The following is a 20042-nucleotide window of genomic DNA, read 5'->3' on the forward strand; positions in this document are numbered from 1 at the left end:
CGGGAGCTGAAGCAGACAAAGAGACAGTATGTGAACGAAGAAGCAGAAAATGGAGATCAATAGAACCAGAGAGGTGGCCAAGGAAACCCAGACACACTCTTCCGATGTTTGTATAGAGAACAGTAAAGACGAATCTGTCTCTCTTTCTCGGTGTCCATCGGAGATTTTTTTCAGCTACACTCCTGTTGGTTTGGTTGCTATGGTAAAAATCTAAAGGCTCGTCTCCACATTGCAGTCCAGCACAGTTTGCCAGAGCTTTCTGTGTGTGTGTGTGTGTGTGTGTGTGTGAGAGTGCTTTTTTTTGTCTTTCTATCCCTTTTGTGTGAGCTCATCTGTTGATCATATGATGGTCCCATTGTGACAGAAATGCCTCTTTGTCTCTGCTTGTGTGTTTGTGTTTGTATGGCTTTCTGTCACTTTGTTTAAAAAAAAAAAAGTAATAACGGGCTTGGGGATTTTGGAGATGGTTTTAATTCAAAATGAGTTCTTTTTGTAAAGCAAAGACACGCATGTGTCCGAAAACGGTTACAACTCATGAAGCGTTTCTAGACACTTGTCTTTTAATGCGTCGGTCCCATTAGTGCGGCAGTTTTTTCACCCTGGAATAAAGGAAGAAGGTGCAAGGTGAGGAGAATAATGGGAATACGGTGGATGTGGGGGGTTATCGTTTGCCCTGTCGCTAGGTAACAGTCTTGAGGCCCAAAGGCAGCCCTGGTCTCCATGGCAACATCATTGGTTTGGAGAGTGAATGGAGTTTTCATGGTTGTTTTGTGAACTGTATAATGTTTCATATATTCATATATATTTCACCACCGACATGCAGGTCAATAGTCAGCTATGAGATAAACTATTAATCTGATTAGCGCGCTCTCGTCTGAGCCCTTAGACCAAGGTCATCAGCCTCCGCTGTTTACGTTATCAGCTTATTATATTCACGGTACGTTCACATTCTGCTTTGTGTGTTCAATTAAAAACAGACTTCTTTTTTTTCTTTTTTCTTTTACCTCACTGGGGTCTGCGAGCCCATTCAGAGGTGAGGACAACAGCTCACAGAAAAGAAACAGTTTGTAGGTAGAAAAAGAGCAGGGTGTGCGGATGGGTAGTGGCCACATGTTGGTGCGCAGCAGACCATTAAAGGTGGCTTCGTCAACTTAGTCACGCGGTGCAAGAGAGCAGCTTTATTCCTGCGGAAACAAAGTCGTTCATGCTCTGAGACACAGAGAAGGGAGCCAGGGGGCACTTTTTCACGTTAAAAGACAAAACACACTAGTTTTATCTTCACTTAAGCTTAAGATAGACATTTGAAGAAAGCCATGCAGTGTGGCATCAACACTGTAGCCATGCACGGTTCATCAAAACATAGCCATTTTTGGTATTTTAGCTAAGACTTTGGCGTCTAACAACCAGAACATTAAGGAATACAATAAACAAAATACAAAAAAATACAACACACACTGGTGATAAAAATTTCTATTTTCATATGAAATTAATTTCTTTTTCCATATGAAATTAAACACCCCTCACCAGAGGCTCCCAGTCAGGTGCAAATGCCCTAAGGTGTGGCCCCAGGCAATCATTTTCCAGCCTGTTCTGCTTCTAATAAAACTATTCACAGCTGAAGTCCAGTTATCTGCTCGGCTGGAGGGCTGCACAACGGCGCTCCTGATGTGTGCCTCCTTTTAGAATCAGATTCCTCTTCTATGGACGAGCTGAGAGGCTGATACGACGGCATATACTACATTTATTAAAAGAGGACCACCCACCTTAAATTAGCCGGTGGTTGTAATCGGCCCTGTCTGGGCGTAGTAAGAGCAGCACTCTTTGGTTTGGAAGTTGTTAAAGAAAAAAAAAGTTAGCTTTTATAAAGTATCTGTCCGATCTTGGTAGAGATTAATTTGGCAATACACATACAACGTGGCTGTTTCAGTCATGCTAATTACGCTGATTGCTATTATTAGTTCCCACAGTTTAAAATGTTTACCTCTAACAAATCTAATGGCCATCCTCTGCAAATATTAGACTTTTTAAGCACAGCCAGAAAGCAGTTAAACTTCCAACAGCTACATTGAAAAATAGAGATTGCACCCTGATCTCAACTTGCAATTGGTTATTTGCAGACTTGTGTTCTTGATCTGTCTCTTTTGCTGCTAGAATGTTGCCATTAACCCACTTAGGGACAGATAATACTCCATTATTTATTTTGTATTTTTTAGTTGTTCCTTTTTTTTTGGCACTGAGCTACCTCCATACCTGCTAAAAAGTTTATAAGGAACATTTAGAAACTGAGTCAGCTGCCACAGTTTTTTGTCTTTGTAATCGTAATTTCACTGCCCCCCCATATCTCTCTCCCTCTCTCTCTCTCTCTCTCTCTCTCTCTCTCTCTCTCTCTCTCTCTCTCTCTCTCTCTCTCTCTCTCTCTCTCTCACACACACACACACTCTCGCACACACAAACGGGCGTGCAGCATAGACAGCAGAGAAAGCAAGCAGACAAAAGCATGTTTGTGTCCATGAGAATTTGAAGCACAGTGGGTCTCTATGTATGGAGGCAGTGTCAGGCTCGTCCCAGAGAGACCAGGAAGGAGGGTGGGGGTGTAGTTTGAGGGGATTTCACAGACTCTTTTCCTTCCAGCAAGACTACAACAATCATTTAAAATGCACGTTGATGCTGTTTTTTTTCCCTCTTTAAGTCGTTTGTACATTAGTCACATGTTTGCATTGCAACTTCCAATATAGGAATTTGATCTTTATCCGAGGAGCGAGCATGCTTTTCTCAGTATCTGCTTGTATGCATTAGGCAATTTATTCCACTATATAGCAATCTGTCCATGTTTCGATCTTTAAAAAGACATTTCTCTGTTTGGAATATTTCATTAACTTGCTTAGTATTAAAAAAAAATCCATGCAAGAGAGAGCTATTTATGTAAGTATGAAACACATCCTTTTCATTAAAAGCTGTTGTCAGGCAACAGTAAGCCAAACACATCCAATTACATTTAGTTGACCATGGATCCTTTGTGATTGCAAAATTGAATTCTCAAGAAAAAAGCCCCACAATGGGCCCAATACATTTAAGGTGACAATATTATATATTAAGATACATAAGATAGTGTAATGATGGTGCAGATTCTCAGTCCCCTACACAGCAGAGGTGCACTCAAAGTTCCAAATACTGTGCTTTACACCAAACAAAGCGCATCAGCATAACTCTGCACAGCAACAGTTTTGTAGGACTTTTCCAAATGTGATGGACATAGACAATAAATGTTGTTTACTGTTAGAGTTTTTTATTCATTATCCATCGATATTATGCATTCAGCAATGTTGCAATTTAGGATTAATGACTTGTGCTGAAAATGACTGTGATTTTGAGCATTGTGCATGTTTTGGTTGGCAGTTGGATTATTATATACTCTAATAACCCAACATAATTATCTTAATTTCCAGAATTTCCTATATGAACATTTTTTTTCTTCAAAAAATGCTTTTATGATACAACGTTTGACCAAATTAAGTTGGTATTCTGAGGGCCCCATTGAATGTGAAGGCTCGGATTCTCTGGTTGTTCGTATCGCAGCGCTTCTATGGACCTAAATGAAAGTGTGTTGTTGTTGTTGTTTTTTTCAAGTCTTTCACAAGTAGACCTTGATTCTTCAGGCAGATAGTATTAGATAGTAGCACTATACTGGAAGAAAAAAGCCCTACAAGTTGGCTGTGACATGATAGGATGTCCATCTCTGCTGTTTTCATATAACAGCAAAATTCAGCATGAAACTACAAATATAGTTGGATTTATTTTTCCTAAGTTTAAAGAGGGAAATCAATCCAAAACATTCAGTTGCTTCCTTCTGGGGTTTTCACTATGGTTTATAGTTACTGCACCTCCAATGTCCTCCCAGGCTTAATGGGCCAGATACTGAGATCAGGGTGTACATGTTTTAAAAAGCCTCAAAATCACTGACATGTTTTAACACACCATCCCCCCCCCCCCACCTCAAAGAGCTTTTATGAAATGGCAGGTTCAATATTTCAAAGTGTCGGGGTGAATCCATTTCTTCTACTGTTACATAACATTCATGGCAGAGAAAGAGTTAAAGCAGCACAATGAGTGTGCACGGTGAAGTAGATATGAAGATGAAAACGCTAAGTGTATCCACTTCATGCATTGTTGTGCTTCCCCCCCCCCCCCCCCCCCTCCTTTCCTCTTTAAAAGTACACAAAAGCAGTGGCAGTTATTGTGGTGCAAAGCAGGGAGCGCTCGGGGCGACCTGAGTGGAAAGGAGAGGCCTAAGGACCAACACACAGATCCATTCTTTCCTCCAGCCCTCCTCTGTGAGCGCAACAATTCACGAGCATGTGTCCGTAGAGACAAAGGGAGACGCAAGGCCCTGTTGTAATAAGGTGAATGACACCAGCCTGTCCCAAGCAGAGCCCGAGCGCACCGATCAAGTTCCAGGAGATGAATGTAGCATTCAAGGCAAGGACGAGACACACATATATATATACACTACACACATACACACTTAGAGGAAAAAGCGCACTGTCATCGCTGTGCTCTCAGCCCGAGGCTCAGAGTGGGATCATAATAATACAAACAGGACGTTGGTTCTATTGGTGAGACTGAGAGACAGTTAGGCATTCTCTCCTGTCAATTTTACTTTAGATATTTTTAGGTGCTTTTTGGATCTGACCAGCTCCTCTCTGGTTCTTGTCATTGGCTTGGATGAGGGACAACAAACATGAAAACCCTCGCACACGAACGGGGTGAACTTTCTCCACCTCCGGTCATTTGCTGCTGTTTCAAAGGTGGATAATAACCTGGCTCCTTCTCCGGTTGAGTTGGCGCAGGGGAATACTAGATCATTGGCGAACAAAACACTAATCCTTAAGGATTTATTTAAATCAAGAGGTTACAAATTTCTATGCTTGTCCAAAACATGGATGACTGGGGATCAGTCTAGGACTTTCTCTGAACTTTTCCTGACTGCCTACTGCTTGTGCTTTAATTCTCTGAGGACATCAGGTAGTGGAGGAGGCAAAGCGACTGTTTACCAGATGAGTATCATCTATAAACAAGTCACACTGATGACATTTTACTACAGTTTTCAGTCAAATTTGCTTTAGACTGGCATAGTTCTTTTCGGACGGAGATATGTTTTTGTGTTCCTGTTGGCGCCTCTGAGGCCACCACCTCTCTCATGTGGAGGGGTTCAAGGCTCTATTGTTGTCACCTTCACTATGGCGACGTGGCACAAAGGTTAGGGAGTTTGTCTTGCAATTGGCGGGTTGCCGGTGCGATCCCCTGCACTGACTGTCACTGTTGTTGTGTCCTTGGGCCAGACACTTCACCCGCATTGCCTGCTGGCAGTGGTCAGAGGGTCCGGTGGTGCCGGTGCATGGCAGCCTCGCCTCTGTCAGTCTGCCCCAGGGCAGCTGTAGCTACTAACATAGCTCACCACCGTCAGGGTGTGAATGGGCGAATGACTGAACTGTATTGTGAAGTGCTTTGGAGGTCATCAAGACTAGTTAAAGCACTGTACAAGCCATTTACCATTTTACCTTCTCTTTCCCCTTTACCCACTCCCATTGGGGTAAATTCTCAAAAAATACAGAATCGCCTTGCCTCTTTTTGTGCAGACGACAGTCAGATTTATATGCTGCTACTTGAATGCATTGCAGAAATAAAGTTTTGGACATCAATAAATGTCTTTCACCACAACAATAAAAAGCCCAAGGTCCTGTTGTTTGGACCCAGTGGTGCCTTCAACAGCAGTGTTGACCTGGGTCCTTTAAGTCAGCCTCTGAACAACTGCTACAGACCAAGATGTAACGCTGAACAGTGGCTTTAGCGTTCTTGCTCAGATTAAGGGGTCATGGCCATCTTTTTTGTAATCTAGAAAGCTGGACAAAATTAAACCATTCCTGTCATGGCATAATTTTGAAATTTTAATCCATGCCTTTCTTACAAGCAATGTAATTTAAGATGGGTTTAAGAAAACTTTAGCTGCTCATCTTGAGCTGGTTCAAAATGCTGCTGCTAGTCTTTTAACTTGTACCAAAAAAAACGACAGCACGTTTCTCCTGTTCTCGCAGTCATTCGTTGGCTTCTGGTTTGTCTTTGGAAAAACGCGCTCGCTCACTGGGGTCGGCAGACCCGTTATTTCTCGTTCCCAAGACCAAGGGAATGTGAAGGTCATGGCAACAAAACTATCGAATGAAATACCTTTAGATATAATGTCAAGCGGCTCACGTTCTGTTTTATATATCGTATCTGTTCTCTGTTTTACTCGTTTTGTTGAAAATTTTCCTTATTTTTTTCTTAAATTTTAAATCTCATCTTGTTTCATTAGCTTTTCAGGATGTATAAAGATCTTTTAGTCAACTGAGTTGTTTTGTAAAGTGTTTGTAGATGGTACCTTGAGTTGAGCCAAACAAAACTAATACCAACATCAGACACCACTCACGTTATCTACCATGTCGGCTTTGCTGGTTGTGGTCACACACATCCCACCTCGTTACTTTAGCACATTTTAGCAGCTTATTCGTTAAGGAATGTGACATACTCATGTTTTAATTTTAAAAAAGTGCCACAGGTGGCCCTCTCGTGGCTGCGGCAGGGAGTAGCAGCTCTATTTTATGTAGGTCACACCACTCGACACGCGTCTTCTGGGCTTTCTGTACGCTTTATCTATTTGTGACTAGACTGAGTGGATCAGAGGCAGACAGAGCTGCGTGCCAGTGCCCATGATGCACCGCACAGAGAGGCTGCTGCTCGCCAGCGGCGTGGATAGAAGGGAAGGGGGGTGGCTTGGGGGGGTTGGGTGGAGTTAAAGTTGGGGCTGCTGTTTGTGATGAGTGACGTGCAAAATCTGTTTAAATGAGGAAGCATATGGGAAATTAGGTGAAGGGATTTGTCCTGCAGTAAGAACGCTCTAATGCAAGCCTAAATGCAGCTGTTCAGTTTTGACCTCGAGCGTTTCCACAAAACTAATCTGCCGCCTCATTAAGCCCACCAAGGGCTGCGGGACTCGTTTCCTGAAGCAGCCGTGTGCCGCGCTGCTTCGTGTCTTTTCTGTTGTTTAGACAGTTTGCCGGCGCCTTGCCATTGGCCCAGGCTGGGTGTGACAATCAGCGCAATAGGCATCAACGTGGGATTATGATGATGTAATAGACATCATAGTTTTGTGATCATTCATTCGAAATGAAAAACCAACAGTTATACCAAAGACCTCCAAAACATTCTAGGTATTCAGCTACAATGTCAAATATTCCACTGAATGTTATATTGTGTTTTTTTTATATAATCGACTAACGCAGAAATCTGAACTCAAACACCCGCAAAATTTGGTTTGTTGTACAGAATATTACGTGTTTTAGAGTTATAACAGGAGTAAAACAAGCTTATATGTGCTAGTTAATCAGTGAGGCAATCTGCTGTTGTAGTTGCCCCCCATAGCTTAAAAACCTTCATTTTACAACAGCATTACCATAGAAACAAGTAATTGGAGTCCTTTTTATTGTCCCTCAGCGGGGCAATTTGTTTAGCAGTGTTTTTTGCATACATACTGTACAACAATCACCACAAAAGTAATCATTAATAAAAAGAATAATAATTATCAGTGAAGTACTTAGCTTTCAAAGCTCTCTATCACTGTGTGTAATATTTAATTGCCAGACATCTGCTATTTTAGATTCCTGTGGCCTTGACTTTTCTGCCCTGTATGTCTCGCTCACGTTCTCTGCTCACATCTCTAGTTTGAAGGATTGTTTTCAGAAGGAGGGAATTCAAAGAGGAAAGCCAGTTTCTGCAAGCTTACAGATAACAGAATGGGCCAGAAGGGGAAGGCTACTGGGGCGCAGGTGAAACTATTTTTCAAGTGGGAGGTAAAAAGAAAGAAAAGACATCTAAAAAAATCTAAAATAGAAAATAAATAAAATTATCTGTATTGTGCTGAAAAAAAAATAGGATACTTCTAATGGATTAGTGTGTCCATCCTTAGTTAGAAAAGAGTTGCTCCTTTCAGGCTTGACTGGAGTTACAGTCATGGAAGAACTAAGTCCACCAGCTGAGTCTGCTGCATGTAGAACCATGTTTAGCAACAATACGTTGAAGAAATCTTTTTTCTAATTGCACTAAACGAGAACTTTTATCAAGTTAAAGAAGAGAATGTAAGTTCTTTCATTTTCTCTGAGCTTTGCACAGTGAGATTTGGGGAACAATTTGCTGGGACATTTTGTCATTATAAGTTTGGCAACTCTCTTGGATGTTTTCCACATACACATCTTCTTTCTCTCTGTAGAATGATGGCCTTCAAATTTGAAATCGTCTTATGTCCTTGCTTTCCCAGATTGATGGGCAGCATCAATTGTTTCTCTAAGCTCATTGCTGAGACTTTCTATTCTTTGCATTGGTACCCTGTGCCAATGTAAAGGACTAAGTTCTTGAAACTAAATAAAATACATTAATTTGTGCTGGTTCTTTTCCCTTTTGGGTAGGCAAGAATAAGCTTTGCTTCGGCATATTCCTTTTTTGGTAAACTGTGGGTTTGTCTATTGTTCTTTTCTTTTTTTTTCTTTTGCTGTTACTTGTGTTTAATGTGGACAATTTACCAAAATAAATAAAGTGATTGATTGATTGATTGAACTGCGGGGAGGTCTTTAGAGTAGAGTAGCTTCTCCTCCACTATGGAAGTTGGGGTGCTTTTGGCATCTTATGGATGCCTTCACGGGTTTATCTCTTTAGAGGTTTTCTGGGTGTGTGTCCCCTGGAGGAGGTGCTAGATGTCCTTTCTGATCTGGGAATGTGCTGGGATCCCCCAGTAGAGCTGGGGAGAGTTGCTGGAGGAAGATGTTTCCACAGCTCAAATTTCAAGTTAGTGGAATCTGAGCTGTGACCCCCTCTGCTTGTATCACTGTCCAATCTGTATAATCTGACCCAATCTGTATAATCCGATTGAATTTGACTTTGTAAAGTGCCTTGAGATGACATGTTTCATGAATTGCCGCTATATAAATAAAATTGAATTGAATTGAATTGGAAGAGGATGGATGGATGGACTGGTAGATAGCAAGAGGGAAGGATGGATTTTCAGCAAAAGTTTATTCAAAGTTTGAGTAGATATGAGGAAAAACAAAAGTTACCCATTATTGTCTACTGTTGATTTAGATCTCAGTGAATTGAAATTACACTTGCTATTCAAAAAGAGCCTTGACCCTGTTGTAGAGGTTCTGTATTGGTATTCTTTTTTTTTTTTAGATTTTCAAAAATCAATTTATTTACTATGCATACGGACAAATCAAAGTTAAAGAGCTTTGGAGTGAACTCCTATGAAAAATAAAATCAATCATTTTTGGGTTTCAGGCAATAAAACAAAAGGAAAATGTAGAATCTCGCCAGTTTAATGGACGATCGGGTGAAATACAAACCCATAACACTAAAGCCTTCCTTTGTTATTGAGTAACATCGATCTGCCCCCTGGGTCTGTCTTAATTAAACCTCCAACCTTTGATTTGCTCCAGCGGATCAATCTTGTCTTTCAACTCTCTTTAAAGAAAAACATTGACCCAAACCCCCACCCTCCACCCCCACCCCCCAAAAAGAGAAGGCATTTGTGTTCAGGCTTTTCAGTCCCACCCAAATAGTATGTTATTTCCATTCGCTTAGACTTGTTTTCCACTGTGGAGTCTGGGAAGTAGGTGGGCTGTGGTGCAGTTAATCTGTGTCACCTCTTTCGATGTAAAACCTTTTTTAAATCTGCTAACCAGTCTCTCTTCTTCTCTCTTCTTCTCTTATCTCCTGACTCTGAGCAGACCATGGCGGAGTACAGCTCTTTGCTCAGCGACCTGTCTGAAAACATAACCAACGAGGATCTGGAGCAGCTCAAGTCAGCCTGCAAGGAGGACATCCCCGAGGACCAGAGCAACAACATCACCTCCTCTAAGGAGTGGTTCAGCTACCTGGAGAAGAACGACAAGCTGGCCCACGGTGAAAAAGCTTGAATTTCAGATATTCTTTAGCCATGTTTCCTGATTTTTGGTGATTTAGTTTCAACCCTTCTAAGTTAAACCAAACTCTTCCCATGTAGATAACCTGTCTTACATCGAGCACATCTTCGAGATCTCCCGGCGGCCGGACCTGCTGACCAGGGTGATAGAGTACCGCACCACTGTGCTCAAGATCTCGGAGGATGACGAGATCGACACCAAGCTAACGCGCATCCCCTCTGCCAAGAAATACAAAGGTAGCACGTCCCGTTAGCTCGGATTCACCGGTCACCGCAGATTAATCCTGTTCACAACGTCGGAAACGACAAGTTAGAAGTGTGTGTGGCTGGTTTCTTCAGACTCATCCCTTCCTCCGTCATCCTTCTGCATGGAAACCAAAAATGGATTTCAGCAAAGCACTTTGAAGGACATCTCTGTTCCTAAAATACACCCAGAGGAGAGACAGGCGGAGAGGCTTATGAATGAGAACGTCTGGCATGAGTCTGCAGTCTACAACACCTAATGGTGCTGTGACACAATCATTCCGGCTTTTAAATTAGATTTACAGTCAGCATGCCAGGTAAACCCTTCAGGGTATAATGCTCCAGTGTCAAAACTAATGAAATACTGAGGCAATCTGTAACAGGCCAATGCTAGATGTTGCAGCTGTGTCCCAAGTTTCTAACTGGCATTTATTAGAAACGATGTCTTTCTAGCAAGGATATCTGTTACCCTCGCCCCCTCTGCTTGTTTCTCTGCCCAGCCGGACAAATATCCAACAAGCAAAATTGAGGATGTTGAATTATTGCTAAATTGTAGTGCTGCTTATACAAAGTTGGTTGTACTTCAGCTTGCCCAATGCAATAACAATAAAAGTATTCTTTCCTATTTTGTTTTCAAACCGGGAAATGAGTGAAGCGGCAATCTTCCAAATGCAGCCAAGGTCTGCCATCTAGTGGTTAATCGTAGGAATCACTGGGACGGATCTGTGGTTTATGTTCCGAAGAGGCTGCTCCAGCAGATGTTTGTTTTAATTAATTAATTGATTCCTCATCTCCCAAATAAAATTATTTCAAACTGTGCAGGTGATCGATATTTGGAAACCCACTGACAAATCCCAAAAGCACATTAGGGTATTTATTAAAAAAAGACACAAACTAAACATGGAAAGCAAGGAATTTAGTCTGGTGACAAAAGGAAATCTGAATTAATGTATGATCTGGTATGAGTACCTCTTCTCAACATGAATCCCATAAATAATAACCTAGTAGCTGCACCATTGAAAGCATTCATTTTTTTTAGTGTCCTGTCTGGCAATGTGGCATTAAGAATTGTTGTGTTAATGCCAAAAAGAGCCCAACAGATTTTACCTTCCCATGTGGAGCCTTACTGCTTTCGCCATAGAGCTCCGCTTGATTTATATATGCAAGAAGCTTTATTAGAATTTATGCAGGGACTATTTCATGTTAAATGGACACTGACACAGGAAGGTAGAAGAAGAAAACAAAAGGAGAGAAACATGAGACATTCAAAGCATTTCAAACATTTAGTTATTAACGTAAAATCAGCCTGGCAAACTGATAGCAATTGTATGTGTCCTGGAAGTCCGCCTGAAGTAGGCTGCTTTTCTCGACGACAGACTTACGAACATTCTTGTTGTAAGCTTTCAAAACAGTTTTACAATAAAAGAGCTATAGTTGGTGTTCCTCTGACAGCAACAGCACAGCTGTCTGAGGTTGTTGTCATTGTGAATACTTCAAAATAGGTGATTTTGAAACTTATTGATGAGATGGATGGTTTAAAAGTCCCCCCTTCACTCAGAGATGAGATGCCAGCATTTACCCACAGGAACAGTATTTAACTCAGACTATTTAAAACAATAGATTAGATTTAGATTAAACCTTTATTGACATTGTCACATGAACAACACAATTAAAAGAGCCATCAGTCAGTGCTAACAAAAAAAAGAAATAGTATACCTTAAAGTCATAGCTGGTTCATTACTATGAGGTGATAAGGCTTCCGCTGTCTAAGAGTCTGCTACAATCATTTACTAAATGTAGAATGTTATATGAAGTAGTATCTGCAGAATGTAATATTAAGGAAAATATGCAAGGAAATGAGTTATATTGATGTATTTTAATTGACACAACTTTCTTTTCCTGTCTCCCTCTCTCTCCAACCCACCATTCCCGGAAACACAAAGACATCATCCGACAGCCCTCTGAAGATGAAATCATCAAGTTGGCGCCTCCTCCTAAAAAAGCATGAGGTCCTAATCTTTGCACCTTGATTTCTCCACTCCTGGCACTCAAATCAACCGATCAACCATTTTTCATCAGCCCTGTTAATTACTCCCACCCCAGCCTCCCCCACACCACCTGCAGCCATACAGATACACACCTACACCCCCCACCATGCCCACGCCCCGGCCTCCTTAGGTAACACACTCCACAACATGGGACCATGCAGTACACCGCCTACAATGTCGACCAATCAGATCGTAGCGACACAGCCTCTTTCCCCAGCTGAGGGGAGGGGGGATAGAAAGCTGCGGGAAGTAAAGATACTTCAAGATAAAATCTGGAGATGGACCAATGTAGTATGTTTGTGAGGAGAAAACTGACGTCTATCCTGGATGCTGAGTGGGTCAGTTCTGAATGAGTGTGTTTTGTGATGTTGTGTGTTCATGTCGTTTAAAAGGTTGTTAAAGAGGAAACAAAAACTATGTCCGCCCCATGATGAAGCAGAGATTACAAAACCTGCCTCTGAGCAAACTAAAAATGAAATGGCTATATTCATTTTCTGAAAATCGGGAAAACCCTACGGATTACTTTAGATATCAAGTTACATGATGTGCATTGATACTTCACTGCAACGGACAGATTTTTGTTGAAGCTAAAGCTAATTTCTCTAAATCCAAATCCATTGTGCAACATAGCCAAACTCTTGAAACTAAATATCTGGACAATATTTAATGAAAATACGAGCATACACTAAAATAACTAAGTGCTTAAGATAGCAGACAATAGTTTCAAGAGATTACCACTAGGTAAGGATTGATTATAGACAAACAACTATCTTACACATCGTCTTTGTTCTTTTCTGTGAAGGTGCTTGTGTTAGCTTGTAGCTAGCGGCATAAATATCCGAGCGTGTTTTTGTGATAAGAAAAGGAATAGTCTAGATGCCAAACTGACTTCTGTCGATTAGCCAAGAGTTAGCGTTAGCGCTAAATTGACACAGAAAGCAAGTTGTTTTTGCCTTCCTGTGTCTTTATAATAGCTATCTCCTGTAAGCTGTAGCTACGTTTCCTAATATCTGAGTGTGACTCTTGGAAAATAAGCATGTCTCAACAAATCCAACTATTCCTTAGAACGTCATGATGTTCATAAAGTTACTTGACGCTAAATGCTAATGTCAAATTTAATCAACCGAACGGTCTGTTCCTCCAAGGCTCCATGAGCGCTCCCTTTTCTGTAACATGATTAATGAGCTCATGGTTCAAGACCTAAAACGTGTGGAATATTTCAGTGAGACGTCTTTAAATTGCCGATATTTGCCTTTAGCTCGTAGTCACCGCAAGAGTTATTTAGAGGAGATATTTAGCTGTAGCGTTTATTTCTTCACGACGGAAGATTTCCTTCTTTAGGGAACCTTTTTAAGTATTGGGACCAGTCAAAGTGAATGTTCTTTGTAGGGACAGGTTAGAGATGTAAATAAATAATATATAACAAGAACATATAGTAGAACGAATATAATTATCCACAGTTAATACCCTTTTGGGCAAACTCTAGCTCTCGCAAGGACTACTGTATGTTCAGTTAGCTTTTGCTAAAGAGTTTCAACAAAAATCTTAGCTAATTTGAAACTATTTAATATCTTATTTTTTTTGTAAGCAAAGGGAGGTTGGACTACACTATCCATGCATATGTTTTGGGAGTGTTGGACATCATATGTTGAATTTTTATGTTACGTGGCATGTTTCAAGCCTCTTCGTTGACATTGTATTTGTTGCTCAGAAAATAACTGACCAGCGTACATTGAAAGACCACTCAAGGTTTCTGAGGGGGGAAAAAAAGAAAATTTATTTTATGTGATCATTCAAATTCTTCACCAAACTGCATATTTTGTGATAGAGATCCCTAATGCACGCAATGGCACATTATCAGACTATGCCATTTCTGCCATGCACCTACACAAAGAAAAGCTAGCAGACTGTTGAATCTAAACTTTAATGACCACTCTTCTGAACACTGTGTATCTTTTCTCCCTACGACGAAGCCTTAGCAGAGTTTGCGTTTACCCCAGAATAAATTGTCACGACTGTGAGCAGTTAGGCGTGTGAGGAGCAGAGACAGGCGTCAGCACACGCGTTAGGTCAATCAAAGCAGCTCTCACTTTTAAGGAGAGTGTTGCGACTTTTCTTTTGAGATGTGCTAAGGACTTCAGAGTTGGTGAGTACAGAATGTGTGTGGTCTATTTCTGCACCCGTCTTTGTTGTCCTACAAGCTGTGGGATTTAAAACCGAGGCATCAAGATCTTTCAGATGTATGACTAGTTATTTAACCGAGGACTGACTCCTGCTTGTATTCCTTTGCCACTATGCTCCAATTCAACCCTAGTGCCAATGACCAAGACTTTTAATTTAGATCACGGTTTGTGTGATCTGTTTTGTTTTCCTTTATATAGCTTGAATTGTATTGTATTGCTGGAGAGATTTGTTTCCTATGCATTAATGTCTGTAAGAAAAATCTGCACTAACTGCAATTTTACAGAGCGGAAATCTTTGTTTGTCCTAAAGCCAGGGTCTTTGAGATGACCAGGGCTTGTTTGTATTAAATTTGCATGATCTCTTTGCAGAGTAAAATTAGGTTTTGGTAATAGGTACTGACAGTGGACACCTTTTTAGAGAGAGGAAGGCGAAAAAAAATGGAAACTGGGGTGAAAATAAACCTTTTAGGACAAAATGTTTTGACACTGAATATATTAAATGTACTCCGTTTCATTGTTTTAGGTTTTGTTCCACCTTATTGGGCCAAAACAAAATACATCAAGAATTCACATTTTATTAACTTACCCTTGATTATTGGTAAAACTAAATCTGTCTTATTGATATCTAATTCTGAATATCAAATGTTGATTTAATTGCGTTAAATTGAGAAAATGTTGCCTCACTTTGCATGTTGAGTATGACGGAATAATATAGCATTTGTATTTAGTATATAGTATTTGTCATGGTATTTTGATGAATCACAAAGAAACGTAATCACGAAAAGGCTAAAGTCTCACCTACAAATAGATTTCGTTTTGGTGTTAATCACTGTTAGAACATCTCTAACCAAGATCGTTGTGCATCTTCCTGTTGAAAAATAATACAAGCATCATATAACCACCTTTTAAAGTAACCACTGGTAGCTTACTGAACAGTGCTTTAGTTCAGAGGTGGTGAAAACAAATTGGAAAAGGATCTATGGTTGGCACAAATTGATGCTTTCTTCTTACAATGTGTTCTGTTGGGGAATTTCGAGACCCAAAAAAATTAACAGACCAAAAATGTGTGTATGAAATGGCAAAAGATAAAAAAGAGACAAAATGATCACCCACTTTGTGTTCAGTATATTACCAAATTATACCAAAATAAATGTTTTACTGTAACTCTCCTGAAATATCCTAGAAATAATCTGCAGAAATTACAGTTTTAATCTTATTGAATAGGTAATAGTCAAATAGATCAACTGCGGACTGTGTTGAATATATAAAGGTGTCAAATTATTGTTTTGGGTTTTTTCCCCCCCAGTTTCTAGGCCTGCTCTTGCTTGACCAAATACTAAGTGAATTGGTGGCAGCTCTTCTTCAGATTCAGTCTGTTGAACACAAGGCGAAAGGAAGGCGATTGTAACACTAAAGCTGTGACCTGTGTATAACGGTTATTCCCAGTTACAATGCACGCCACCTGGGCTAAATGTTGGACTGCCATTTAAAAGTTTTGTTCAAGTTTGCTAATTGTACAAACCAAAAGGCAGATTTTTCTTTGCAGATCGTTGCATGTTTTTTTCCAATATTTTACAGACTGTCATTAAAGGACGTTAAGGGCCAATCATTTTACAATTTCCTTTATTTAAAGTAGGTTTTGAATACCAGCTTGTAAATTTAAACATGAGATTTGTTATTCCACCTCTCCTGGGTGGAATTCCAATTAGCGGTGAAGTAAACGGTTCCGTTTCATAAGCGATTTCAGCGATTTTTCACATCTCCAGCGGTCTGATGGTATCCTGATGAACGCTACGGTTCAAACAGCATCAAAATCTGCATCTGCATCAAAATGTGGCTATGCAGAGCTTTTTTCCCCCAAAGCTAAAATACACCTGGTTATTGCTTTTTAAAGTCAGCTCCCACGAATAGCACAGTCCTTCCAACTTTAAGAAGATGCAAATCGCATTTTTGACGTAGCTTAGCTTCTTTTTTTTTCCCTGTGCAGCCAGTGGCACATAGGATTAACATATCAGCCACAGATGATGTCGAATTTGGATATCCATGTACAAAGTTCATATCAGCTCAGTAAATGCTGCAAAACAATAAGCCTGTTGTATTTATGACGAATACATTATTTGAACCAATACGTGAGGCGAACATGCTTTGGATTTCTATAGCCTGAGATGCTAACAGGTGACTAAAATTCATTCCAATATTTTTCCTTAAAGATGGGACTGTGTTTTCTTTCTTTCTTTACATTTTACTTGGTTGTAAATATGTATTTTGGATATATGTTGCAGTGTTTGTTTTTAAATTGATTAATTTATTTAATGCCTATATATTGTTGTTTTTACATGTCTTGATTTTGTTTTACTAACCGGAAACATGTCAAGGGGTTGAGAACTATGTATACCTTGTATTATTGTTTTCTTCATATATGATTTGCTGTTTTCCGCTTTGGGTGATGGTTTTTCAAAGGTTAAAAAAAAAAAGAAGAAATAAGTGGTATTCATTTATATGTATTTTCCAATATGTAACTTTATGTTTAACTGTGTTGTATTTTGATGAGATGTGTCGTGGTCACTGCTTGTGTAACAATTTCTTATTCAGAGAGTTTCCAAATCATGACAAAAATATGAGCGATGTGGCAGAAGTTATTACTTTGGTCAATGGGAGCATGTTAGCTCCATAATGTAAACCATCCAAAGCTAACCGAGTGACATTCCTTTATAAGCATGTTGAGCTGGAAATTAGTATAATGGATTTTATTTTAATTAAGCACAAAACTAAATATGTAGTTAGCTGATTTTTTTTCTTGCTAACTACCTTGCTAACGAGGTTGTTGATTGGGCAACATCAGGTAAACCTTTCCTAAACTGAAAACAAAAATTGCAAATCGCTAACAAGGTTGTCATTTCATTAACTTTTTTTTCCCTCTTTCTTTAAAGATTACTGGTTCATTTATTAACACAATATGCTGTTTTAGGGCTTTCATTTGATTTGCTGTGTTATGTTAGCGACTAGTTAATGGACGTGTGTTCGATGTAATAAAGAGGAGGTGGCTGAAAGAGTGCTGACATGAGTAATGCAAGTAGTTTGTAGAAGTTGTGGCAGAAACTATAAGAGATGTAAGCTGAGCAAAATCTGAAGGTTCTGAACTTGGGAGGCATCAGAGGATGTTTGTCCACAGGCAGCACTGTGGAAACTGTGAAAACTGTTTTTGAATGTGGAGCATAAGTTGTGTTTATGCAGGGAATTATGAATATGAGTTCTGCCATTCCAGGAAACTATGTTGTGCAACAAGACTTCCTATATCTTTTTGTTTATGTTTTCTTTTTTTTTGGCCCAACTATCACTGTAAACGAGTGCAGGTTGAAGCATTGCTGCTTTTAACCACATTTCACTTTACTTTCTTAAAAGCTGCACAGCTAAAGACAGGTGTTTTTAATTATTTAATTTTAAGCAAGATAATTAAAGTTTTAAAGCAGTTTTTTCCATCATATGTTGCAATTTAGTGAGTTGCAGGCTGCTGGGCTGAACAGACTTGAAACGTGTTTCTGATAAACAATCTCGGTTTCCGATACGCGTTTGTGGCTGAATCGGAGATTTTCTGAGGGGTGCGAGTGTGTGTTTTGCGATAGACATTAGAGGCTATTTTGAAATGATGATCTTTAAGTGCTTTTCTTATTAACTTGACAGGTCATGTGGACTCTTTCGGGAGGTTTTGTTTTAGGCTGGAAACATTCTTGTTGGAATTTAGGGCTTGATGGCAATCTTAATATTTTTGAATTGTACGGCTGAGGCTTTTTGCGTACAGAACCAGTATTACAGCATTACTTATGCAGATTATCATTGTACTCCCGAAAACAGAAAGAAGAAGAAAAAAAACGAAGAAAAATAGAGTTAGGTAGAGTTTTCTTTTTTTTTTTTAGTTTTTAATCTCATTCAGTCTGATGATTTCTCTTTCGTGTCTGTTATTTTGTAAATTGCAGAGCTCTCAAATGGTGTAGCAAGTGTGCTTGTTAGACAGTCCATCCTGTCCATTATGTTAGTTAGGACCTGACAGTCCTAAATAAATGTTCTTATGTAAGTGTGCTGTGGTTAAATATCATGCACAGTTGATTTTGGTTTGGGACAATAAAGCGGTCCAATGCTTTCCCAGTGTTAACACAGATGTACTTGTCTTGGAAAGAGGAGTGTTACTGCATTAACTAAAGGTTCGCATTCAACTTACATAACTGTGTTGGACGCTGTAGACTCAATGCTGTTACAAGTTGTAAGATTTCCCTCATATGGGGGCAAGAATTACTTCAGGATAATTTGGCAAGGATTGTAACAGATTATAAGAGGGGTGAAATACACATGTGGCTTTTGTCATGATTTATGAGACTGAACTGAAATTATGCCATTTTGTCATTGTGCTAAAATGATATATTATATATTAAAATATATTTGCTAACCAAAGTACTGTTGCCTGGATCTGTTATTTTAAATGTAGCTGAGAGGATACAGGTGTGAAAATGTCCAAGGATTTGTGTTTTCAGTATTTCCTTGTTGTTCTTGGATTTATTTCTGTTGCATCTTTGTCTATTCCCCTTGGTTGATAGTTTCTTTGTGTCTCAGCTCAGCTAAGTTCATGTTAATTAGTCTCTCTCCCTCAGCTTCCCTGGTTTTCTTCTGCCACTGCCGCTCCACATCTACTCTGATGGCTTTTCTTGTGAGTTTGCTTGTTATTTCTCCAGCCCTACCTCTGTATTTAAGCTCACTGTTACCATTGTTCCTTGTTGAATTCTTCTGTTGTTCTGCCCTGGATTCTGTTTGGCTTCCCGTTGCATTCACACACGAGTGGTGAAGTTGGATAGTGGCCTAGCTGAAGGGAGAGGAACGAAATGTCCTCATTTCCAACATTCTTATATATACATTTAGTAAAGTTCACCAATTCCTAAAGTAAAACTTCCCACAAAAGGATGCTGTCCCCCCCCCCCCCTTACTTGAGAGTTGGGATGGTATTCCCATGCTTGCAAGCACTTGTCTTTAAGAGTTGATCTTCCCATAATTTCAAGGAAGGAGTTGAGATGTTCCCTTCAAATACATCCAATTCAAATCTTCAAAAATAATCAGAAACTTCCAGAGTCATAGCATCGTTATCTGGGATTTCCCAATTGCTTACGGAGCAGAGTAATCCTGGTTATGTAACCAAGTTTGAAGAGAGTAATGAAATCTCCTTATAATTTTTTTCTAATAGCAAATACAAATATCTTTGGTAAGTCTAACTAATATGAAACATAAAGTTTAATGTAAATTATTGCTGCAGGAATTTCCACAAAGACCTCTGGAAATCATGCCAGCTTTCGAAAAAAGAGACAAAACATTTATTTCCCTTGCACCCGTTATGGCTCTTTAGGACTAAACGTTCCATCGAATAGCCTAAAATGTTAAAGATTTTGTGGACGCAGTCTCTCTTTGTGTTTGAATTGCATTGAGCATGCTGTTTAATGCTTTGTGCAAATTCTCAGTTATCCGGTTCATCACAACTGCTTGACAAAGACTTCTGGATAGGTGTCGAAACATTTTCAGAAAGAA

At 39.7% G+C, this 20042-nt stretch overlaps 1 protein-coding gene across 1 annotated transcript in view; it reads left to right on the forward strand.

Annotated features, from left to right (window-relative positions):
• The window catches only part of LOC105915708 (proliferation and apoptosis adaptor protein 15), a 64512-nt gene extending 46179 nt beyond the window's left edge, over positions 1-18333 (forward strand). Inside the window, exons 2-4 of the mRNA XM_036145969.1 lie at positions 9810-9984; positions 10085-10240; positions 12190-18333. Coding sequence (XP_036001862.1) covers positions 9813-9984; positions 10085-10240; positions 12190-12254 — 393 coding nt within the window. The 5' untranslated portion in view covers positions 9810-9812 and the 3' untranslated portion in view covers positions 12255-18333. The remainder of the gene's footprint in view (positions 1-9809; positions 9985-10084; positions 10241-12189) is intronic.
• The last annotated feature ends 1709 nt before the right edge of the window (positions 18334-20042 follow it).

The sequence above is a fragment of the Fundulus heteroclitus genome, chromosome 14 (genome assembly GCF_011125445.2).
Source record: "Fundulus heteroclitus isolate FHET01 chromosome 14, MU-UCD_Fhet_4.1, whole genome shotgun sequence".
In the NCBI taxonomy this organism is placed as follows: Eukaryota; Metazoa; Chordata; class Actinopteri; order Cyprinodontiformes; family Fundulidae; genus Fundulus; species Fundulus heteroclitus.